The sequence below is a fragment of the Manis javanica genome, chromosome 13 (assembly GCF_040802235.1).
Source record: "Manis javanica isolate MJ-LG chromosome 13, MJ_LKY, whole genome shotgun sequence".
Taxonomy (NCBI): Eukaryota; Metazoa; Chordata; class Mammalia; order Pholidota; family Manidae; genus Manis; species Manis javanica.
In genome coordinates, this window is record NC_133168.1 from 80,787,552 (window position 1) to 80,812,857 (window position 25,306).

Here is a 25,306-nt window from a genome sequence, read left to right on the forward strand (position 1 = left end):
CCCACCTCCCAAAGGCAGGATAATTCGATGTGTGTGCAAATCCCAGATGCGGAGCACGGCGCAGAGGATGTGCTCGAGCGTGAGTGCCGATCTTTCTCCCGTGGGTGTGCCTGAAAGCCCCCCTACTCTGGAAATGGTCCACATGGGTCATCAGATATCTTTTGATATCAAAGGAATCGGGGAATCTACACAACCATTCCTACTTATTACCCCCAAAATGGGCAGCTGAACATGGGGAGGACTGAGGTCAGCACAAAGGAAAAAGCCAGACAGCCTTGGCAGGGAAGCACATGTGTGTGTTGGGGGCAGGCGCTCCCCAGAGCCCAGCGGCCCAGCACCAGGGCCGGACCTGCCTCAGCAGGCACGTCCTCCAAACCCCCCAGCCCAGGCCCACTGGAGAATGCCCAGAGGCCTCTCTGCTCCCTGCCTCCCCGCCCCCGGAGCATTCCAAGGGCTGAGTTTTTTCCTCTTGAAGCATCAGAGGCATGAGAAAGGAATCCGCCAGCGGGCCCACAGGCACCCCCTCCCCGCCCACGCCTGCCAAGCTGACAGACAAGTGGGAAACCCCGCGACCATGAGCACCCGGCCCCAGCTGGGCAGGCTGCTCTCCCTGAGCCAACCTCCCACGATGGAGCCACCGAGGCCCCAGGCCCACGTCAGCCTGGGAAGGAGGTGACCCAGGTAAAGAGGGATGAGCTGGAAGACTGAGCAGGACTCAGAGCGAGGGCACAGCTGAGCACAGAGACTGCTGCACGCCTGCCCCGCCATCAAGGGCTCTCCTGCTCTGAGTGCCTTTGACTAGGCAGCGACCCCAGGTCCCAAGCCCAAACCCTGCTCATTCTCTGTAGGTGGGGCCACCATGGGCTGGCCTAAAGGAAGGAGCCCACGCAGAGGTGCAGCAACTGGGCAGGAACCCCGAATCCCTGGGATTCTTAGCTCTGCCCCCAACAGTCGGGACCGTGGGTCACGCTTACCCTGGCCTCAGACGATCTGCCTAGCAGTCCTATGAAAAGTCAGAGCTGAGAAAGAGCAGGGCACTTAGCTTATGTTGATCTGAATAGTTGGAGGAAGGCATGAGATTACAGCTACCAACACATGTATAAATATGTGTCCAGTGGGGGAAAATGACACAAGGAACAGCTGTGTGGCTAAAGCTTTTCTCCTGCAGAAGTTTTTCCACCGAAGGAAGCTGTCCACTCCCTGGGCTGTTGTTTGCAGAAGTATTTGTTCAGTGCTGGGTCTTAGTCTAACATCTGACCTAGAAAGGATACACACTATATGTCCACTGACTTTTTTTTTAAATCAATGAATGACATCATAGAGACAGAAAGTAGATGGAGGGTGGCCAGGCTGGCAGGGGCAGGTGTCAGTGTCTGCTGGGGACACAGTTTCAGTTTGCAAGATGAAAAGAGGTCCGTGGACGGACAGGGGTGATGGTCACACAAATGTGAGTGTAGTTCATGCCACTGAACTGTACACTTCCAGATGACTGAGCTGGTACATTTTATGTGTATTTTGCCACAATTAAAAAAAAAAGTCAAAGGATGGTCAATAAACAACCAAATGAAGTGACCTAGTGTCACACCTTCCAGGGTAGAGAACCTCAGACTGAAAAATCAATAAATTCTCTGCCACTTCGCCAAAGGTGTGACCTATTTCCTCACACCTTGAACCCGGCTGGGCTGGGCCTCACTTTGGCCAGAACGAAGCAGAACTACCACGGTGCAATTTCTAAGCCTAAGCCTGGAGAGGCTGTGCGGGCCTCCCCTCCCGCCCCTATTTGTTGTTCTTCCAGCTGCTGAACTCTTCCACACCCTCGTGGAGCCCGGCTGACGGCCAGCATCAACCGACAAGCAGCAGGGTCATCTCAGAGTGACCGGCTCCTGTCAGCTCTGGGATGACCTGACATCCCAGGCAAGGCCAGCAGAAGAGCAGCCAGCCGAGTACTGCCCAGACTGCCGACCCACAGAACCGAGAGCTTACGCCACGAAGCTGTGTGGCAGCCTGCTGCACATCAGCAGGGAACTGACGGAGGGAGGCAAGGGTCAAACGTGGGACAGCACGAAGCAGTGCCTGCCGGGCCTGCACTTGGAGCCTGGAGCCACATGCCCTGGCTAAAGCCACGTCCCCAAAGACGCTCCTATCAGACTGTGAGCCCCGGGGAAGGAGGCAGGCACTGGAGCCGAAGGCTGGGGAGGGGTGCACGCGAGGCCCTCTGGAACTTGGTGCCGACCATGAACAAGGGGAGGGATGCGCTCCTCTCTCTGGAATGCTCTCTCTTTTGCCTCCACAGTAGACTAAGCCTGACCTCAAGAGATCATACTGACAGGGGGGACAGAGCGAGCTCCCCACCAGTTCATGGACTCAGCTGGTTTTCCCCTGTTGAAAGGGAACATGAAACGGACTGAGAATTCTTGAGCCACAAAGCCCACACTTTCCACTAAGAGGATGCAAGTCAAAATGAGCAACTCACATTCACTTGATTTTATCAGCCTTCTCTTAAGGGCCCAGGCCTGTCACTGAGGCGGTCAGCACCAGGGCAGGGAGCCACGCTGGACTGCATTAGTTGCCCCTGTGCTCGAGCCCCTTTCCAGGCAGCTGTCCCCACATTGGCCCAGGAGCTGAGCCCCATCCCAGCCCCTGCCCCAGGCACCCTTGTCCCAAAATGTTACCTGCAGCAAGCCAGCTAACAGATGAACTGCCCGGTCCTACATACAGTGGATCCAGGAACACTGGAAGAGGTGATTCTTGAGAGAGCAGATACTCTCACAAGGCGCACATGGGCTTGGAGCTCAGGGCGTCTCAACCGCTGACTTCTCTGGGCCTGTATCGCGGTGGTATCACCAGACCCAGGGCCCAGTCCTGGGGAGTCTGCTGCTTTCTGGGCCACGACAGGCACAGCTGGCTCACCCCTGCCCTGCAGAGCATCTATTTGCCCACCACCCCGAGATGGCATCTTCTGGCTTAGAGCTCCTCACAGTCACCCCTCTGCAGAGCCCATCTACAAGGAGTACCAAGGCCCCCGGCTGAATACCAGTGTGAAGACATTCTTCCCACCCACCTACACCTGCCTTTGCAGTGTCACTTGACAAAGGATCTACTGCTGGACGTACAAGCTGCTGTACTTCCAGGCCCTCCTTGACATCCTTCACTCCTCCAACCTCAACCTTGGCTATCCCTTCCCACGGTGTCCATGTCAATAGGAAGACTCCACCTCCAGGCACACCAGTCCATCACCCTGCCCTCTGCACAAACCTAGGCTATTTAGCTGCAGTGGAAATAAAAAGTAGCACATTAAATAGGGTGCTTGGGACCCAATGTAATGGCACCCTGAAGGCAGCAGGACTCCGAGCTTGCCAAATGAGTGCATTCATCTGGATCGATGCCATGTGCTCTCAAGGCCACCTCCTAACTCTGAGAATCACCTCGCTTTCACAGGGTTCCACGTCATGAGGCGCTCCGGTTGCTTGGGCAGCAGCAATCATTTACCGAATGTCGCCCATGAGCAACGTACCAGCTGTACTCACACACTGAACCCATCAGACATCTCCTCAGACACAGGTCCCCATGGGAGGGCCTCTTGGGGCCCTGGCACCCACTCCCTCACTGCTGTGCCACGCTCTCCCCCAGTCGCCGTGCACGCCCCCTGGACGCTCATTTCTGCTGACGAGTAACTGCAGGGGCAGGTGAGAAAACGAGCCCCTCAGCTATCGGAGCCCAGTGCTGGCTGCAAGTCGAGACCTGTTCCAGCCACAGCCGCCCTCACCCCACCCACTAAGGAAAGAGCCCCCTGGCACCCAGTGCTGAGTGATCCAAGATTCTTCTCCCTCTTTTCCTTGGATCAGACAGTGGGTTGGGGGAATTAATTAAACACAGTTGAGCTTGATTCTCTCTCAAGACACTCTGGCAATAATAATAATGATAAATGAGTGACTCGGAGGTCGGGGCAGGGGCCCACGCTGGCTTGGACTGCTGCTCATGGGGGCGAGTGCATGTGTGTGCGCATCACCTGGCTCCCGGGCTCCTCAGGCACAAAGTGCGTCTTCCCTTCCCCTCCTCCACACCCAGGACTCTCGTGCCTGCAGCCGGCCTGCTCGTCCAGGCAGTTCCGGTGGATCTCCGGTCTCCTCTCGGCCATGGTCTCTCTCGGCCCCACACCTACCCAACTTACTGTCTCTGTTGCCCTCTGACTTCATTTTTTTTAAGTTAACATATTGATATAGAATCTTATGAAGGTTTCACATGAACAACACTATGGTTACCCCCCATTATTAAGCCCCCCCCACATCCCATTACAGTCACTGTCCATCAGCGTAGTCAGATGCTATGGAGTCACTACTTGTCTTCTCTGTGCTATACTGCCTTCCCCGTACCCCCCTGTATTATGTGTGCTGATCGTAATACCCCTTAATCCCCTTCTCCCTCCCTTCCCACCCACCCTCCCCAGTTCCTTCCCCTTTGGTAACCGCTAGTCCCTTCTTGGGTTCTGTGAATCTGCTGCTGTTTTGTTCCTTCAGTTTTTTTCTTTGTTCTTCTACTCCACAGATGAGTCAAATCATTTGGTGCTTGTCTTTCTCCGCCTGGCTTACTGCCCTGATTTCATTTTAATAAAAGTAGTTGTTCCCACGCCAAAAGAGGAGGCGACATAAGCTCCTTGGCTTATGGAGCGTCCCACCCAGGTGCTGCGTGCTGTGGGCGGAGGTGGGAACAGAGAAAGGGCCCCTGAAGGGCCCCCGCTGCTTCCCGCCCTGCTTCCCAAGCATGGCTGGGCACCCCAGGCAAAGGGCACCTGAAGCCGCACAACTTCCCAGCTCCCCACAACTCTCCCGCTCCTCCCTTGTCCACCAGCAGGGGGCGCGTCACCCCCAGCCTGGTCGTGGGGCCACCAGTCTATCAAATGCTGAAAAATACATAACAAAGCAATTTTTTACAAGGACAAACAAATCTAAATTTAATCCAACTTACCCTTGTTTCCCAGGAGAAGGGAGCAGAGTGTTCATCTTGCCAAGTTATGTCCTGAAATAAAAATTCAAGAATAAGTCTGAAATACAAACCCAAACATGCCCCACGCGAACATCCACCCGAGGCCACGGGGACCCAAACCTTAGGGCTCGTCCCTCCTCCCGGCTCTGGACCAGCCCGATGTTTTCACGCTCTGTGCACAGTGTGTCGACCACCTCCATCTGGCGGAGACCGCGGGCGCACCCCTCCCAGCCCTCCCCAGCCAAACACCAGGTAGCAAGCCTGGGAGGCGCCGCAGCTGGCAGCAGGGTGGAGCCGAAAGGGAGGAGAGCGAACCGCCACCGGCCCGGGCTCTGCCGGTGCCTAGACCTGCGGCCAGGGAGACATGGCCTTTGAGCCTCAGCTTCCTCATTCGTAAAAGGAGAATCATCCTCCCATTGCGGGGTTGCTGTGGAGATGAAACGAAGCAACAGGCACAGAAGGCCTGGCAGTCATCCACAGGCCAGCATGGGTTCGACTGAGCCCCACCTTGCCCCACAGGCCTACCAGATCTGAAAGGCAGTGGTAAGCAAAATCAATGAAGGAAACGCCGATTTAATACAAGTGCCTAATGGTAAGGAGAACTCTGAAATCACTCCCCACCCACACCAAGCAGAACAGATCGAAGGGACCCTTCAGAGCAGTCCCTGGGACTCTGACCCTGGGTGCACCAGGATTTGCTCACTGGCCTAAAAAATAACAGGAAATCACCTGGTCTTAGCTACCCCCAGAACCCCAGCTGTCTTCCTGGGCTAGCAACCATCTCATCTGTACCCAGCTTCTACTGCAGATCACATTTTCTGAACCAAAAACTGGGACACACTGGGTGATACAGACGGAAAATGGGACAAACTGTTTTAAATGGAGACAGCCTTGTCGTGAAGGCCCCACCCAGAGGCACCCCCAGCTTCTGCACGAGCTGCGCCACTGCCCCAGACCCTCTCCAGCGCCCCCACCCAGCGGCCTCTGACCTGCTCAGCTGGTGACCTGCCACCCCTGGCCGCCAGGCCAAACTAAAAATGATAGGAACGTGGGCCACCGCACTCCCATTTGGGACTCCAAGTTACTTCTCAATTTATAAACCATCCCTCCAAAAATGGAAATGGACTGCCTGGAGGAATGTGAGTTAACCAGCCTTTGTGAGAAGTCTCCCAGCAGAGGCTGCAGGTCCAGCCCTCAGCTGTGGGGGACAGAGGGGAGCCTGTGTCCTGAGCCTATGCTGGGGAGGGGCGGTGGCACAGATGAGCTAAATGACCTGGAAGTCCCCAAAATTCCATGACCTCGGGACCCCCTAAGTTCCTCTTTGAAGTAATAAAACAAGAAGGACTTTGTTTTCAGATGGGAAAAATAAATGAGGCTGAAAGATTGAAAACACCCTTTATTCTAGAATTGGGCCTGTGGAAAAGTGAATGCAAACTGGCAAAGGGGCTTCTTCCATCCAGCCGCAGGACAGGGGGCCTCCGCAGTGGGCAGAGGAGGTGTGTGACGATCAGCCGGGCACATAAGGCACACGGGAGCTGGGCTCTCCCACCGGGTGATAAGATCTACCTTCTAAACATTAATTATGCACCCACAGTTCCTTGGAAATCTGCAAAGAGGACAAGAAGAAGGCTTTTGGCTTTCTGAGGTGAGTGAATGCAAGACTGTGAGGAACAAAGATTCAGCCTGGAGCTTGGTGGGCCAGCAGTCTCCAGCGTGGAGCCCAAATTAGCTGGAACTCCACGGGGGTCACAGACAGAGGCAGGGTCACGCTGTGACTCTCCCCAGCTTTGTGTCGGATCAGTAGTCCTTTGTTGGCTCCATCAAGAAGCTGAGTAAAGGGCCAAATTCCTTACATTTCTACAACTCTGAGCTCATAAAAAATAATAGAGCACTTAACAAAAATAAACATGCCAAGCAAAAATGTGATGGAAGCTCAGATGTCGGCTGTGACTGCACAGTCCAGCACCGGAGGCAGGAACGGGCTCGGGGGCAGTGGATGCAAAACGGCATCAGAAGTCACACACACACACACACACACACACACACACACACACACACACACACACCTCCCTTCTATACACACACACACACACACACACCTCCCTTCTACACACACACACACACACACACACCTCCCTTCTATACACACACACACACACACACACACACACACACACCTCCCTTCTACACACACACACACACACACACACACACACACCTCCCTTCTACTCCCACAATGACCAGGAGGTCACCAAAATGTGGCCAGGCTCGTGCATGTGGACTAGCACAAATACTTTCTGGGAGGCTGTTTGGAAGGCTCCCCGCCTGCCTCCGTGGCACCCAGATCTGAGACCATCGCAGCACCGAAGCACATGTGCTGCTCCGACCCCAGGGCAGCACCGTGTGGGCTTCATCTGGGCCAAGATTTACCCTCGGAGTCAAGTTCCTCTCCAGAGAGACGGCGTACCAGACTACAGTGAATCTCCCTGGAAACTGGTATCTTCCCTGGAGCACAGCAGGGGAAGAAGCCTCAGGTCACCAAACCCAGAGGAGGACAAAACGCGGAGGGAAGCCACTGACAGCTGGACGCACAGCCAGCGCCACAGATGGTTCCGAGGCCTCTGCAACAGACACACCAAGTGTCTTACCCTCTCACGTCTCGGGCCTTAACTCGCTCTTATCTGGGAAATATTCACCCAAGACAATGTTCACCTCCTAACAGAAGCAACATGTTTTTTAAAAAGAAGAATGTATATCCTCTGCCCATAGTAGCAGAATGCGTGTTCTCATGAAGACTCTGGCATTTACTACTTGGTAAAGAATGGATGTCAGAGCGTGTTAAGATCTCTGTGTGCCCTGGACATTTCTAGTTTTGGAGGCTGCACCCAGCAGTGTACGGATGCCAGTTTGCACCAACTCACGAGAGCTGACTGTGAAATTTTTAGGAATTTTTTGAACCTGTTGTTAAAGCCATTATTAAAAATTAAATGATACAAACTTACAATCACATTGGACTACAAACCAAAGTAACATACCTCACACTCCTAAGGATGGCTGTTATTTAAAGAAAGGAAAACAGCAGTGTGAGCACGGAGATGGAGAAACGGGAATCTCGTGCATGGCTGGAGGTGACGTAAGATGGGGCAGCCACTGTGGGAAATAGGGAGGGGGTCCCTCGAAAGGAATCAGAGAATTACCATCTGATCCAGCACTTCCACTCCAAGGTACCCAGCGAAGAAAACTCAACACAGGAACACAAACATATGCACGTATGCCACGGTTCACTGCATTGTTCACAGCAGCCACCAAGCGAGAACAGAAATGTCCGTCAACAGAGGAAGCGACCAAATGTGGCATACCCACACAACAGCACCCTACTCAGCCTTAGAAAGGAAGGAGGTTCTAACAGATGCTGAAATACAGATGAGCCTTGAGGGCACCATGTCAGTCAGAGATGGACAAATGGTGCGTGACCACTCATCCGAGGTCCCTCGAACAGACAAACGAACGGAGGCAGAGCGGGTGGCGTTTACCAGCGGCGAGGGAGGGAGAACACCCTTACACAGCAGAGCTCCCCTCTGCTGAGGCGATGGGAAAGCTCTGGAAATGGACAGCTTTGATGGCTGCACAACATTGGGAAGGTACAAAACGTATACACTTAAAAATGCTTAGAATGGGAAGTTTTATGTTATATGTATTTTACCACAATAAAATGAAATCTGAAAAGACTGTATGATTCCAAGTACATGACATTCAGGCTGAGGTAAAATGATAAAGACAGTAAAAAGATCAGAGGTTGCCAGGGGGCTAGAGGAGAGGGAGGGCCACATAGGCTGGGCACAGAGAATGTTTAGAGCAGGGAAATTCTCTGTACCTGCGATAGCCTGTGATAACAGACACTTTTCTCAAAACCCATGTGTGTACCACACAGGAACGTACACCACCACGGGTAAGACTTCAGGCAACAGAGACACGTCACTGTAGGTTCATCCATTGAAACAATGTCTGGTGGGGATGCTGACAGTGGGGGAAGCCGTGTATGTGTGAGGGGGGAGGCAGGAAGGAATTCTCTCTACTTTCTGCTCAGTTTTACTGAGAAACTGCTCTAATAAGTAAAACCTGTTTTTCAAGAGTGTTTTTTTTGTCCCCCCTGCAAAAAAAACCCCACAAAGGTAAATAAATACTTAAAACTCATCACCATTTCCCGAGTACCTTAGTAGATTTTGCTACTATCTGTGCTCTTGAGGTTATTTATACCTATTGCATGTGCAGGATGTGATGCACACCTACACATGACAGCGATGTCACTGCTCCTCCCAGCCTGGCTTGGGCTCCAAGAGTCCCCTGGGGGCTTGCAACAGGCCGTAGGGGGACATGGGCTCCATCAGCATTCAGCAGGTGCCACCCATCAGCTGCTCCCCCACAGCCAGATGTTAGACCTTCACCAGCACATCTGGCTGCAACCAATACACTCAAACATACTGACGTTCACATTTCTACATTAAATGTAATTTCTGCAATTAAACTTTTAAAAGGATTTTGGTAATTTTGCTTTTCAAGTTATTTGGTACAAGTATCTCCATTGGTTATGATTTCTCTGTGCAGCTCATTACTATTCCAAAATTATAAACTGAGACACTCCGGACTTGAAATTCATTTCAAATACTGTGAAATTTTATAAATATTAAAGTGTCCTCTTAATGAATTTGATGAGAGACGATTAAGCACTTATTCCTTTACAATTTCTTTCCAAACTGAGGGCCAGTCAACTTCACTGTGGCATCTCAAGCGCATGGGATGGACAGCACTGTGTGCACCAGGGGCCCCGAGGACATCCAAGGTCAGCTCCAGACAGGAGCCTGGGCTTTCTGAGGCTGCCTCTGAGACCCCCACAAAGCCAGCCAACGGCAAGCAGACCCTTTGCTGTGACACTCGGAGAACTGCTTCTGAGGCCCCTGCAGCACTCACAAGGTCCAGTGTGCACTGTGGGCCCATCTGCGTGCCAGGCTGGGGGCCCGTCTGCCTCTAGGGCCTGAACAGCAGCACCTTCCTGCAAATGCCCTCTCAGTGGCACCCCTACCACAGGCACTCAGTGGGAGAGACCCTCCTCAGCTTCTTACTGGCCTCCGGTCCACACAGGAGCAGTTCACAGACATCAGATTCAGGACCGAAGAATGCCCAAGGCTAGCTGCCCAGAGGCCTGCCTAAGAATCAGTCATCCGGGGTGCTGTTTGCACAGCAGCAAAATCTGTGTGTCCCACCTGACTTTGTTTTTAAAATGACTCCCTAGTTAATGGAGTTGACTAGTCCAGTCCTGCACACGTGCCTCCCTCCCTCTGTGAGCCAGAAACACCCGACCGTGCAGTCAAGCAGGCTGCCTGTCCTTGCTGACCTTCAGGGCTCAGGGTCCCCTTCTGTCTGCCCAGCCACCCCATGGGCAGAAGCGGCCCTCATCATCCCCAATCAAGGACTGTACAAACCAACCTGGGTTCAGGCTGCTCTCACGGAGGACCAGCTCTCACCGCCTTACAGCAGGCAGAATCCTGGCCTGGACATCGGTATAATCAGCCAAGCACATGAACCATCTCTGATGCTGCCAAGCTCCAGCATAATGAGAATCACTTAAAAAGCTCCTTTATTTCTTCTTTGCTTCCTGGCCTTCAAAACTACTGCAACTGCATTTCTAATAACACTGTGTGTAACTAAAGTAAGTATTGAACCATAAATGTTCTTACCTAGTGGTCAGAACATGGTGCACACTTTATTAAATTTCAGTACTGAGTGTCTGGAAGTTAAAATCCCAACCAGTAAGCTCCCCAAAAAAATACTGGCTTTTTCTTGAGTGATTCAGAAACAGCCCAGAATCCTGGAACAGTACAGGGTGCCCACTGGGGCCATCAACTGTCACTATACTCCTGAAGTCCATAAACTAGGGAGGGTTTCTGAACCATACATGATGGCATCTTGGCTTGAAAGAAAGAAATTTAAACTGTGAAATACTACAAGCTACAGAACTAAGGCTCAGACGGCAAAGCCTGGGGGAAGGGGCTGTTGAAGCCCATGCTGCTGACTGTGCCGCCCTCCGGGGAGGTCAGGCGGCCTGGGCCCCTTGGCACACGACACTTCGAGCATATTCTTCCTGGAGAGCTGCTGAGTGACAGTTCTGTCCCTCAAAGATGCAGCAGTGTATTAAAAACACGTGAGGCAATCACGCTCCTTGGTATTTAGCCCAATGAGTTGCAAACATATCCACATACAACCTGCACATGGATGCTGATAGCAGCTATATCCGTTAACTGTCAGAACCTGGAAGCAACCACAATGTCCTTCAGTGAGTGGATAAATGTGGTCAGTCCAGACAATGGAATGTTATTCGGCGCTGAAAAGAAATGAGATATCAAGTCATGAAGAGACATGGAGGAACTGTGAATGCATATTGCTAAGTGAAAGAAGCCGATGTGGAAAGGCTACTACTGGACGACTCCACCCATATGACATTCCAACTACGTGACATTGGCACTGTGGAGATGTAAAAGACCAGGGCCTGCTAAGGGCTTGTGGGGGAGGGACAAACAGAGCGCAGAGGAATCTCAGGCAGTGAAAATACTCTGCATGCTCCTCTCACAGCTGGTACAGGTCATGGCACATTTGTCCAAACCCACAGACTGTATGACACCAAGAGTCAGCCCTAAGGTCAGCTACAGAATCTGGGTATGATGACGTGTCACTGTGAGGTCATCCACACTGACAGACGCACCACTGTGGTGGGGGTGGGCTAGTAGGGAGGCCGTGCCCACATGGGGGCAGCAGGTACCCAGGACTCCCCGTGCTCACTGCTCCATTTTGCTGTGAACTACAAACTACTCTAAGACATAGTCTTCTAAAAAAAAAAAAAAGAGGTGAGTTAGGAAGAAGCATGTTGAAAATAGGCCCTTGTTTACCAGACAACAGCGTATTCTCAGGGACTACTGTTTATATATTGATGGAATCGATGCCTCTCCCTTGGAGTTGCAATATACTGAACTCTGCTGAGGTAAGAGGGTTTCCATAACTGGAAGGACAAAGTTGCAGTTCCAGAAAAGCAGGTGAGAGGTAACTGCTGGGCAGGGTCCCCCATGGATGCAAATTCAACACAGAGGCCTCCCTGGACCACAGTAAAAACAAGAGCTCGCTCGAGTAAAGGGCTACAGAGTGAGGGGGGTTGCTGGGGTAGCTGGGAAGGCCCCAATGGGGAAATGACATGAGTAGATTTGAATGAAAAGAAGAGTTGTGGGTGAATAATGTTCTAAGCAGAGGTAACATCAAACACAAAAGGCCAAAGGGGGAGATATTCCTGGTGAGTTCAAGGGTACACAAGACAACTGTAGCTAGAACACAGTCCCAGACCCTGGGCAGCCAATATCCTCAAGCCCACTGGTATTTCGTAGGTGGAAGCAGGTATCCCTGACTTAGTTTAAGGTGTGTAAGGGATTGAGGATAAGAAAAGCAGTGTAACTCAGTGATCAGAAAGGTGGCTGTAGGGTCAGATGGCTTAGTTTGAATTTCAATCCTGTGCTTACAAGCTGTGTAACCACGGACAAGTTATCTAATTGGTCTGAGCCCAAGTTTCCTCAGCTGTAAAATGGACATAATAAAGTACCTGTTTCACAAAAAAAAAACAAGAGTTCAGCACCAATGTGGGAGTGGAGTGGGGAGGGGGCAGGTGGAGGAGGGGTCTAAGGAAATGAACAAGAAAACAAGCAGGAAGTTTAAACAGACAGGGCTGGCCTTCCCTTATTTTTTTGAAAAATGGATATTTTCTTCAGTACTAAGGGAATCTCCTGCTTAAAGTGACTCCTGTCAAGTATAAGAGGACTCCGGACCCGCCAGCATGCTTCCCAGGCTCTGCCCTCACCCTTCCTGCACGACGGTGAGCACATCACTTCATTTCTTTGCCAAACCTGTTCCCTGGCGGTCACTGGGCCGGGCCGCCCTCCCACAGGAGCCGGGGAGAGCCGCCTGCTCACGCCCCGTGCAGGTGCCAGGCCGGGGGCTGTGCAGGGCAGGGAAGCCGGGAGGGCAGGCCTGGCAGCCTCCCTCTCACGGCCTGCGGAAACGGACGCGGCTCATTCCCAGCTCCTGCCCAGAGCCGGGGCTCAGAACCCAGGCTGCAGGGACACAAAGGGCCACATTCACTCTGTCGTTTCTTCCAAATAAACGCATGGATCTGCCAGACAGTCAGCGGGAATTATAATTACACGTTCCACCTCTCTTAAAAACAAGTCCAAAACACTGACAAGGTAACTCTCAAATTTCCTTTTTGCATTCTTGTCAAAGGCTGGAAAAAGGCCAAGCCGCTGGAGGGGAAGGGAAAGAGGAGGCCTCATGAGTCCCAGGCCCGGGGGCCAGAAGCCACATGCCCAGCCAAACACGAGTCCAACAGAGGTGTAATGATCCAGGGAAGTTCTGGAAGAGCACTACCAACTCCTTCACGATGCTGCTTCTGCATTGTTTGAAACTTTTAAAGTAACATACTTTATAAAGTAATTTTATAAATTTTATAATAATTTAGTAAGTTTATTTTAAAACACAAACATCTAGGCTGGCCAGCCTGGACCCCAAGGGAGAAGAGGGGCAGGCCCTTTGCAGGTGGCCCCAAGGGCAATGGATGGATGGCAGAAGTTCAGCAGTTTGAACTAGGGTGCCCCTGACTGACCCCCGCCCTCTGAGGACATCAGAGAAACGTGCTTCACAGCCGCCAGGGAGCAGAAGCCGGAAGGGCAGTGGGGCTGCCTGCTGAAGGGAGAGCTGGCTCAGGCAGAAGTGTGGATGTCTGGGGGCCAGGGAGGCCAAGACCACTCCCAGAAAAGGAAGTGAAGGCCCCGAGGAGAGCAGGACTGGCCAGCAAGCCCCTAGATTCCTGCAAGAGGTGGAAGGGCAAACGCACACAGGGAAGGACACGTCCTTCCCACGGCAGCTGGGCACACAGGGCCGCTGGGGCAGAGGAGCTGCGTGGCAGCAGGGCTTTGAAAAACTGCCTTCCACGGCAGGCAGAGCCCTGATCAAGGTCCCAGGGCCTGGCATGGGGAACACACTTCTTGCCCAGGTCCACCAAGTCTACAGAGAGGTGGAAGAGGCAGGGGGGTCCACGAGAAGTAAACACACTGGATTTCCAGGAACACCTGCTGACGGCCCATTTGGAGCCGAGAATGCGGCACCGAGCTCAGAACCTCTCACTCTCAACAAGGTGCTCGGAGCCTCCTAGATGGGTGGCTATGAGTCTGGGCATAGGGGCAGGGAGCAGACAACAACACAGCCCTTAAATTCAGGTTGTTTTCTTCCTATTTGATAACAGGAAGCAGACTGGGGTGGTCTCTACACCCTTCTAAAACGAAAACCTTCCCTCTCCCAAAGTAAGCCATTCTCAGACTTCACTGCTGGCGGAAAATGCAGTAATAGAGAAGCACAGGGAAAGTCCAGCTGTTAAAAGCATCCATTTGCAAACATGCCTTAAACGTCCATAGCAAATACCTGACCCAGGGGGCACCCCCCAGTGCCTAGGGCTGCTCCAAGCCAGGCCCGCGAACCTTGGGAGCCACGCATCTCACAGAGGGACAGCATCCCCTAGGAGGCCAGCACCTCGCTGGAGGCGTGGCTGGGCTGGAGTCCAGGTCTGGGACTCAGGGTGCTCCTTCTCTTCTTCCAGGGAGCGACATGTTCCAGGGGCAGCAGCTCCAGATGCTCTGCACGGGAGGAACTGGGGGAGATGACAGTGCGGCTGGTGGCCTGGTGCTGAAGCTGTGCTGACATCATATGCTCGTCAAGGGGAATTTTTTTTTATTATTAAGGTATTATTGATACACACTCTTATGAAGGTTTCACATGGAAAAACAAAGTGGTTACGACATTTACCCATATTATCAAGTCCCCACCCATACCCCAATGCGGTGACTGTCCATCAGTGGAGTAAGATGCCACAGATTCACTGTTTGCCTTCTCTGTGCTACACTGTTCTCCCCGTGATCGCCTGCACCATGTGTACTAAACATAATACCCCTCAGTTCCCTTCTCCCTCCCTCCCCAACTGACCTCCCACACCCCTTCCCTTTGATAACCACTAGTTCATTCTTGGAGTCTCTGAGTCTGCTGCTGTTTTGTTCCTTCAGTTCTGCTTCATTGTTATACTCCACAAATGAGGGAAATCATTTGGCATTTGTCTTTCTCTGCCTGGCTTATTTCACTGAGCATAATACCCTCTAGATCCTTCTTATGGCTGAGTAATATTCCATTGTGTATATGTACCACCTCTTCTTTATCCACTCATCTACTGATGGACTCTTAGGTTGCTTCCATCTCTTGGCTATTGTAAAAAGTGCTGCAATAAACATAGGGGTGCATCTGTCTTTTTGAATCTGAGTTGTTGTATTCTTTGGGTAAATTCCTAGGAATGGAATTCCTGGGTCAAATGGTATTTCTATTTTTAGTTTTTTGAGGAACCTCCATACTGCTTTCTACAATGGTTGAACTAATTTACATTCCCACCAGCAGTGTAGGAGGGTTCCCACCAAGGGGAATTTTTAAAAGATCTGGGGAAGATTATGCTGAGGCTGGAATGCCTCTAGTTTCTAATAAAATAGGCCTTTTTTTATTGGCTCAGTTGACTCCCAGGGGAGAAAGAACTGGGAAGCCAACGTCCCCTCATGGCTTCTGTGTTCAAAGGCAGCCAACCTCCCCATGCAGCTGGGCCTGGGCCCTGGGCCCACTTTGCAGTGAGGGTAACAATGCACACAGAGGCCACACGGTCACACTGTCCTGTACAGAGTGGCTCCATCTGCAACATGGATGTGTGAGCTCAGCCACCAAGACCTACGACCATCAATACACAATCCCCCTCCCACTGGTGTAGCACAGTGGTGACTGGCTGACGGTCCCATCTGGAGTCCGTCTGCATGATCTGACTGAAAATAGTGCTGTGTCAGACAGGCCACACTGCTGGCGATGGGGAGAGGCTACTCAAAGACGCAGGTGACGCCCTGCCCTCATCCTTCAACCCAAGGCTGGAGTGACTGCTGATCAGGAGGCAGGCTATACACACAGCCACACACCCCAGCCCACCAGGACAGGGCCACTTCCCACACAGACAGCTCCGCACCTCCAACATCAGGCTTAGCAACCACAGGAATGTATTTCATGAAGCAGTGACTCAGGCCTTGTACATACATTACCTCTACTGTTATCCTGTTAATGGGATTTCCATGCAGAGATGAGTAACCTGAAACTCAGAGGGGCTCATGGTTCACCACAGCCAAAGGGCTGGGATGTGGGGGAGCCAAAATCAAAACCTAAAATTCAAACCCAAAGCTCAGGCTCTTTCTACTATCGCCTTAGGAGCGACCCTGGACCACAGTACACCAGGTGGTCTTCATCTAACTATTAACAAGGCCCACCCAGCTTATCATCTCAGGTCCCACCACCACTAAAGCGAGAGCGGTATGCAGGTCCCCTGGAGCACCCATCCATCGGAGGTCCATCTATGGGTGCTGGAGAGCCCTGGGGAGGCTCAGCGTTCTGTGACTGGCTGTGGAGGCCCTGGGACTTCATCAAAAGATGTATCAAGGGAAAAGGGGGAGAGTGCTCTCTCTATTCAGTCTGGTTCAGGGACTTTCTGGACAGCCCTGGGGCCACTTCCCTGCGCAGCTCTGCCCAGCAGCCTGCCCAGGGGTCGCCCTACCTTGTTCTTGTCCATCAACCCACATGACCAGGAGCCAGCCCTCCTCCACAGACAGCCTTCCTCCTGGGCATGAGACCACAGACTCCACTTTCACGCCAACCACTTGCCAGGCCTGGGGAATGTACATGAGACTTCATAGTGCCATGAAGGCACACAGGGCAGGCAAACATAACCCTGGGCGCTGTTCCTGTGCCCCTGCCCTCAAATGCAGTGTCTCCCTGTCTCCCTGCCATCTGTGCTGAGGCTGGTCAGAGGCATCCCAAGGCACGCTCTCAGCCTGCTCTGTAAAGTTGAGCTCAGTTCTGAAGAATAGGGCTGGTTCGCTCCTGGAAGGGCATGGAGGTACCACAGCCAACAAGCCCGTTTGCTTTTAAATCTCACTGGGTTTACAGATTCAGAAAGGGCTCAGTCTGCCCTCAGTTAAGGAACTGAGTACAAAAGTAACTTGGCCACATCTCTCGTCAGCAGTGACATCAGGCCCTTATATGGCACGAGCCTTTTGGTGATAAGCAGGCCTACGGATATTCTTAGCCAGACAGCAAGTTAAGGAAAAATGACAGTCACTCTCCAACATTTCTAAGTACTTACAGGCTTATTTCCTCTCAGATTCACTTATACTCATGCTTTTAGCATCACCCAAACCTGAGCATAAACGCAGCAAGCATCTGTACAGTGATGCACACCTGAGCATAAACGCAGCAAGCATCTGTACAGTGATGCACACTTTCACACTGAAAAAATGTTTCGGCCCTAGGAATATAGTCAAAACCTGTATTTTCCATCTCCCTGGTTTCCCACACCCTTGTCTTTCCTGGCAAAGCCTTCAGAGCTGAAAGTCCAAGGGAGACTCTTCTATTAATGGTCAGAAGAAGGCAACACTGGAAGCATCTGTCTTTTCACACTTTTCCTCATATTAAAGTGGACTTATAACCATGTGCACTTTGTAATAACAAATGGCTCGGCACACCCAAGCCTGAAACCAGATCTAAACCCCATTAGGATTCCTTCCACACTCCGCAATTCCTGGGCAAAGTTCTCTCAATACCCAGCTTCCCTTCCTGCAGCCCACACCCTTCTCAGGGCACACGCTGCATTTGTACACTTCTTGGTCCTTTTCAATTTGACCCTCACGGCAAAAGTTGCGTTTGAAAGCCCAAACCGCCACATTGCAAATTCTAATAGCACCAAACAGGTTTTAGTTAAGCACATTTCCAAGAAAAAGACCAAGTTTCTGAGCAGTACAGAACACTCAGCCCCTTGTGATACAGTGGGCATCCCTGAGTTTCTTCCTGCCCCCAAGTGTGGCACCGTGTCTAGGTCAGAGACTTAGATGTGCCCTTCTATGCAGCGAAGTTCCTGGAGCTCAGAGGAACTTCTCTCTTAGTTTTGCCGTAGAAAAATGGAGCCACCATGCTCCCCCCGAGACAAAGCTGCCCATTGTGCTCACTCAAGAAACAAACATCTCAGGGCTGGGTTTCTCCTCCTGATCCTGGAAGGCTCCTCTTCCTTGGCAATTTCACTTTCCCCATACGGCTCATCACAAATATTAGTATCAATGTTAATGCACATAATTTGCCAAGTGCCTTCCCTGGCAGGCACGGGGTGGGTGTTATTCCCGGTTTACCCGGGGTCACTGAGGCACTAAGGAGCTCAGGGCACCCACGGCCCTACAGCTGAACGGCAGGGTGGATCAGCAGCCACGCTGGTCCGCCTTAAAATTCTGCTGTTTCCACACTGAAGGCGGGGCAGCCGCCCTCAGCCCCGGGAGAAGTCTCCGGGTGCGGCGCGGCCCCGCGCAGCAAGTCCGGACGGAGCGTCTTTAAAGCAAACTGCCCGGAGAGCCCCCACCCCGACCTCCGCTCCGGGCCGCGCGCACCCCTTCCAGCGCCTCGTCCTTTCCAGCGCGGCCGCCCAGGCAGGGGCCGCCGGGCCGGGGCGCGCACCCACCTCCTCTCCGAAGCGCACCACCTTCTGGCCCGTGGGCCCGCGCAGGCCAGGGAAGCGCACGAGGTCCTCGGGGTCCCCGGGGTCGCCGGGCTGGCGGCCCAGGGCGCTCGGCCCTACCAGGCAGCGGTCGATGATCTCGTCCTGCTGCGCGGGAGGCAGCCGCGCCCACTCGGGCCCGTACTTCTCGCGGATCTTCTCCTTATCCTGCATGATCTTCCTGGCCATGGGGCTGAGCGACGAGAAGTAGGTGAAGCGCTTCCGCTCCCGGTCGTCCAGGGGCCGGTTGCCGCTCATGACGGCCGAGCGCGAGGCCGCGATCGCCGCCGCCATAGACGCCATGCCCTGTTTGCCGCTCCCGCCCGCGCTGCACCTCCCCTTCCCCTTCCCCGCCGCGCCGCGCCGCGCGCCCCCCGCCCCGGGAGCCCCGCCCTCATCCCACCCCGCCCCGCCCCGAGAGCCCCTCCCGTGTCCCGCCCCCTGGAGCCCCGCCCCTCCCCGGGAACCCCGCCCCGCCCCTGGAGCCCTTCCCCGTGTACCGCCCCGGGAGCCCCTCCCCTCCCCCTGGAGCTCCGCCCTCGATACGACACGCCCCTGAAGCCCCTCCCCATGTACCGCCCCCTGGGGCCCCGCCCCTCCTCCGGGAACCCCGCCCCACTCCCTGGAGCCCCGCCCTTATAAGCCCCGCCCCTACGCCTGCCCACGCCCCGAGGCCCCGCCCTCCGCCCGGTCCCAGCGGCTCCCGGCGCTCTCCGTCTCTGCCTTCGGGGGTTCCCGCCTCTGGGGCGTCCCTTCACCAGCCGGAGGTGGCTGGTGGTGCCCGGGGCTCGCGCCCGGGTCTGACAGCGCGGCTGGGGGCACCGCCGCAGCGCCACGCGGTCGCGTGTTTAACAAAGGGACCTTACCCTCCTGTGCCTGAGCGTCGGCTCACTGGAGCCGCCTGGCTCCGCACCGTCCGCCGCGCCGCCCGCTTCGCTGGGCCCGCGAGCAGGCCCTGGGACCGCCTGGGACACTGTGCTGGGCTCCGGATGTTGGAGGGAAACCAGTTCCCGCGCCGTGTGAAGACACAGGAGTGAAACCAAGCACCGGGCCGCTGCTCATAGTCTTTTTTTCCCCTAAATAGGGGCGTTGGGATCAGCGGGCAGGCACGGGCCCCAGCGGCGCGCCTGTACTTGCTTTGCCAATGCACTTGAAGCCCTTTTCCCCAAGTCGGCCGCCTGGCCTTTGCCCTCTCCAAAACCACAAGTGAAGTAACAAGATGTATTTTGGAATCTCAGAAAGCACAAGAACTCTCAGAAACACCATGTTTGCAAACTGAAGAGGGACAGAAAGTTTTCATAGGCAGAGAAATGACATCCCACAAATGGGGACCGGGGTCTGTCATTCTAAGTGTGAGGCAGAGCACAATTGAAGTTTTACAGAGCTCTCATTAACTTCAGCATCTGGCATATGGTAAAGACTGTAACAGGTCTCAATGAAAATTTAAATGTCCACTCTTAAAAGAAATGCATTTCAGCTGCTAACTTAGGGTCTCTGTCTCTGGAGTAACACTTGGATAATTCTGAACACCGTGGTAGCAATCACTTGGAGAGTTCTGCTTAAATGTGAGATGGCCTTACATTCTGAAGGCCCAGAAATCCTAAGAAAACATTTTTGTAATGTCATGAATATGACAAGCTCCACAATAAAAGACACTGCTATCAACAATGTCATCAGCATAGTATATTGAAGCGATGGGAAAAGCCACTAGATAGCCTGGGTTGCAGAGTATGGGGGGGACTATTTATGAAGCCACCAAGTCTAGAAGACTTTTCAGTATTATTATTCTTTATTACTTTGGTGCTATACAGACAGAGCACTAATCTGAATCCCAGATTCAGATAATAGTGATTTAATCCCAGATAATGATTTCTCCTCTCTAATCCTTAATAATATGGGTGAACTGTCTCACACCATACATAAAAATAAACTCAAGGTAGACTTAAGACCTAAAACCATAAAACTCCTAAAAGAAAACATAGGCAGTAAACTCTTGAACATCGGCATTAGCAATTTTTTTCTAATGCACAGGGAATATGTCTCCGTAGGCTAGGGAAACAAAAACAAAAATAAACAAGTGTGACTACATACAACTAAAAGGCTTCTGCACAGCAAAGGAAACAATCAACAAAAGAAAAAGGCACCTATGGGAGAAAATATTGGCAAACAATACATCTGACAAGGGGATAATGTCCAAATATATAAATAATCATACAACTCCACAGCAAAAAAAAAAAATCTGATTTAAAAATGGGCAGAGGACCTGAATAGACATTTTTCCAAAGAAGACATACGGATGGCGAAGAGACACATGAAAACATAGACCTTATCACAAATCATCAGGGAAAAGCAATTTAAAACCACAATGAAATATCAGCTCACACCAGTCACAATGGCCACTACCCAAAAGACAAGAAATAACAAGTGTTGGCAAGGATGTGGAGAAAAGGGAACCTCCTACCCTGCTGGTGGGAGTGTAGCCACTATGGAAAGCAGTATGGAGGTTTCTCAAAAAACTGAAGGTAGAAACATCAAATGACTCAGCAATTCCACCTCTGAGAATCTACCCAAAGAAAACAAAATCATTAATTCTAAAAGATGTATGCACCCCTATGTTTATTGCAGCATTATTTACAATAGCCAAGACATGGAAACAACCTTAGTGTCCATTGGTAGATGAATAGATAAAAAAGATGTGGTACATATACACAATGGAATACTATTCAGCCACAAAAAAGATGAAATCTTTCCATTTGCCACAACATGGATGGACCTAGAGGGTATTATGGTAGTGAAATAAGTCAGACAAAGGGGAATACCATATGACTTCACTTAGGTAGAAGCTAAAAAATAAAAGATGAATAAAGAAAATAGAAATAGACTCAAATATAGAGAGTGAACTGGTAGTTGCCATAAGGGAAGGGGAAGGGCAGATAGTCAAAATAGGTGAAGGGGATAAAGAGGCACAAATTCCCAATTATAAATAAGTCATGGGGATGAAAAGGGCAGCACAGGGAATATAGTCAATAGTATTGTAATAACTTTGTATGGTGATGGATGTAACTACACTTATTGTGGTGAGCATTTTGTAATGTACATAATTGTCAAATCCCATGTTTACAACTGACACCAATATAATATTATATATCAGCTACACTACAATAATGAAAAATATAACATGGTTGACATTTAAGGATATTTTCTTGAAATTAACATCTTTGAGCTTGATTTGAATCATGTCGGAAGGGTTCTGTGCCATTAGAAAGTTGGTCCTGTGTGGTTTCCAAAGCAGTTGCAAAAATAAATGTTGCCTCCAAAACACAGCCAAATTAAGTATTTCAGATCAAATAAAATGTCTTGCCAGTGAAGTTATATTATAAATATGACAGATAATTCAGGGACATCAGCCAAAGTATGCAAAATACATCATCTGGATGATACCAGGTAACTAAAATAAAACTTTTGCAGAATATAAGAAGAAACTCTTGGGAATTAAATGGCTCTGATAGATGACTTGGGTTTTCCACAGCTGGGAGACCCTGGTCTGTCTTGTTTACTCTTGGGAACAAGAATGCCTGCTTCAGAGTCAAGGCTCCATGACTGTTTGTTGAATGAATAAATGAATAAATGGATGTTACACAGTTTGCATTATCATCCCCTCTTTACTGATAAGGAGACCAAAGCCCCAGAGGAAGGACCCCACCTGAGATTATCTCCCATCCCCGCTCACAGGCTGTGAAGGAATAGAGATTCACATAACAAAGGCTCCTTTGCCTTTGTTAAATCTCTAATACTTGATTAATGTACTTTACTGGATTATTAATAATGAACTGGATGTATGGCTACAATTTACTAAAGCTTCCAAGTTACTTATTAGTGGAATACAGTGCTCATTTTTTCAGTAGAGTAAGTGAACACCCAGAATGACGCCCAACATCTCTGTTACGGGCCTGACATCTTGGCTGACAGTTGCTGTTCTGCAACTCCTTTCTCTGGGTCAGGCCCGTCTTTAAAAATCTATTCATCCACGCTGGTGAAGCCAGCCCCTCTCAGTCCACATCCCCGCGGCACTGCGTGCACTGAATCTGTCATATTCACCCACACAGAAGGTCCCTTGGTGTGCACAGATGGTTATTTTAGTCCTTTGACCCCAGCTGGAGATAAAGGCAGGGCTCCTTTCCTCTCTGTCACTCACTGCAGACTTCTTATCACACGGCTGAATGTCCAGAGGGTCCCAAGTACAAATGCTGAATGAGTTTGTTGTTCCAAACAAATGATTTGTGACCCCACTGCTCCCAGGGATGCCTGCAGGGTAACGGAAAACCAGAGGGCAAGAGTTCTAGTCCCGCTCCTACAAGCTGAGCGGCCAGAGCCAACATTGTGCAAGCCAGTTGCTGAAACTGATAGCGAAATTCCAGGCACTGTGGCAAACAGACAGCAGTTTGGGGAGGGGAGTCTTTGGTGGCATGGCAGGGCAGCCACCTTCCTTCCGGACGCCTTCAGCTTGGATGCAGGCAGGTTCCCTGAGGACGATTCGTCCCTACATCTGTCACCAGTTAATCCAGCTGCTGCCCTGCAAGGGAACTGTTCTCGCTTTTCACTCCCACACTGAGGAAGAATGGGAGAGCAGAGTGAAAACCTGGCTCACATGGAAGACCGGTACACTGTGTCGCTGGAGGACCGTGTTCACGATGAAGACAAAGGACAAAGAAGACAGAGCAAAGGACGGGACCTCACAGATCTACTGTTGGCAGGAAATATGCTTAGAACATTTTGAGGGGTGGAGTTACTTTTCCATTTGTAAGAAGAGCTTTCACTGAGACAACCATGGTCTGTCCCCAAGTCCAGGCAGGCAGAAGGCGCTGCCACAGGACAGAGTCGCCTTCTCTGGTCAAAGCCACATGACCCACATAAGGCTCAAAACAGAGCCCTTCTCTCTGCTGCCATCAGACTTTGTGTAAGCAAAGATAACTGGCTCAACTGTTCTGTCAAAAATGTTTAAAGGCCTCTTGCAAACGACAGAAATCTTCAACCTGCCTGAATGTTTGCATTTGGGAAAGCCTCTGAGATTTAGAGTCTGCTCTGAGAATATAAATAAGTCTAGAAGGAGTTGTTTATTCTCTCCCTGCACCTGAAACTCCCACCCCACTGTCTCCAGGTACAGAAATCCTATCCTACTCCCTGACTCAAACGCCTCCTTCTCCATAAAGACCTCGTGACCGCCTGCACCCAGCAGAAGGTAGGGAGGCCAAGAGAGGCAGCTTGTCTCCTTTAGAGTTTGATCTCAGATAGACTTTGGTGTCCTGGGAAAAACGATGCCAACATTTACGGCAGTGTACATGTGTCATGGACTGTGTGTCGAGTCCCCCGAAGGTCCTGTGCTGGATGGAGCCCTCACCCCCAAGGTCGGAGGCTAGGAGGCGGGGCCTTGAGAGGCCATCAGGCCCTGAGGGCGAGGCGGTCATGATGAGCAGTAGTTTGCCCCTCCCCTTGCGCTCCACTGTGTGAGGACGCAGGCCAGGCAGTCACCTGCAGACCAGAGGCAGGTCCTTCCCAGACCCTCACCTGCCAGCAGCTGGAGCTTGGGTTCCCAGCCTCCAGAACTCTAATAAATGTTTGTCCCTGAAGTATCGGTGTCACAGCAGCCTGAATGGACTGGGACAGTGGGGAAATGGCTTCTAATGCATATAAAATCTTTGGTTTAATAATAGTGTATACATGGCCTGAGAGAAAATGAGGGAGCTAGACAGGTGGGTATAAAAGCATGTGGGGATGATGTGGTGGTTGGGAAGGGAAGGGAACTCCCCTCCCTCCTCCTCTGAACTCTCTGTGCTCGACCTCTGAGCACTCCCAGATGCGGACTGCTTGTCCTGGTCTGCGCTTCGGGCTGCCCTGACCTTTGAGCAGTGGGCTCCTGGCCCTTGGCTGGCGACTGTCACCACTGTGAGATGTGGGGGGGGTCTCCCCGCTCTGCAGGGAGAGGCGTGGAACCCACCACTGTCCTCTGCTTGCCGGGAGACACGGGGCTGTTTGTTCCTTTGCCCCTTTCCACATTAGCCAGAGCTCAGGACTTGGTAAAGACGTCATGCAATTACAAAGACTGCCTTCCAGGCATCACAATACTTTCACTATACTGTCTCTGCTTAATCTCTGTCCTTGAATTCCTTTACCCTGAAATACTATCAAAATACCAAGATATGCTCTAAAGAATGGAAATGAATACAGAAAGATGAAAACCGTTTCTGTTAAGTTGCTGGGATTGTATTTTATTTTTTAATTTCTGTGAAAATATTATTTGTGTAATAGACACATTAAAATTATCAAGTGCTCCTTCACAACTCCGAGCAGATAGCAAATGCTGCCGAATTCTGATAAGAGAAAATCTGTGTGTTGACAGAGAAGCTGGGCCCTGCCTCCCCTGCATGACGGGAAGTGGGGAGGCCAGTCACCTCTCCTGAGGGTCCCCACCTATGAGTGAGTGACCCCTACTGGCCAGTGCATAAGGGGGGGGTTGCCTTAAGGAAGGCTCCTTAGATGGGGGGCAGTGGGAGAGGAGGGGCTATTACCATAAATTGCCCCAAATTTCATGTAACCCAGCACACAGCTTGATTCCACCCACCAAATATGTCA

At 51.5% G+C, this 25,306-nt stretch overlaps 1 protein-coding gene and 2 long non-coding RNA genes across 5 annotated transcripts in view; 1 reads left to right on the top strand and 2 right to left on the bottom strand.

The window, feature by feature from the left end:
• The window catches only part of C13H1orf198 (chromosome 13 C1orf198 homolog), a 29,962-nt gene extending 10,930 nt beyond the window's left edge, over positions 1 to 19,032 (bottom strand). The window contains exons 1-2 of one of the 3 annotated variants that reach the window (XM_017646513.3): positions 18,641 to 19,032; positions 4,966 to 5,016 (exon numbers count right to left, since the gene is read on the bottom strand). In XM_017646513.3, coding sequence (XP_017502002.2) covers positions 4,966 to 5,016; positions 18,641 to 18,979 — 390 coding nt within the window. In that variant the 5' untranslated portion in view covers positions 18,980 to 19,032. Of the gene's footprint in view, positions 1 to 4,965; positions 5,017 to 5,103; positions 5,247 to 18,640 lie in introns of those variants that run through there. The other 2 variants (XM_017646512.3, XM_017646514.3) reach the window with 2 other exon arrangements.
• On the top strand, positions 11,453 to 13,874 carry LOC140845530 (uncharacterized). The gene is made up of 3 exons (XR_012124367.1): positions 11,453 to 11,882; positions 12,789 to 12,892; positions 13,300 to 13,874. It is a non-coding gene; the product is annotated as an uncharacterized lncRNA (long non-coding RNA).
• Positions 15,226 to 18,633, bottom strand: LOC140845531 (uncharacterized). Its single transcript, XR_012124368.1, has 2 exons — positions 17,377 to 18,633; positions 15,226 to 17,335 (listed from the first exon to the last, which is right to left on the bottom strand). It is a non-coding gene; the product is annotated as an uncharacterized lncRNA (long non-coding RNA).
• Positions 19,033 to 25,306: the final 6,274 nt, after the last annotated feature.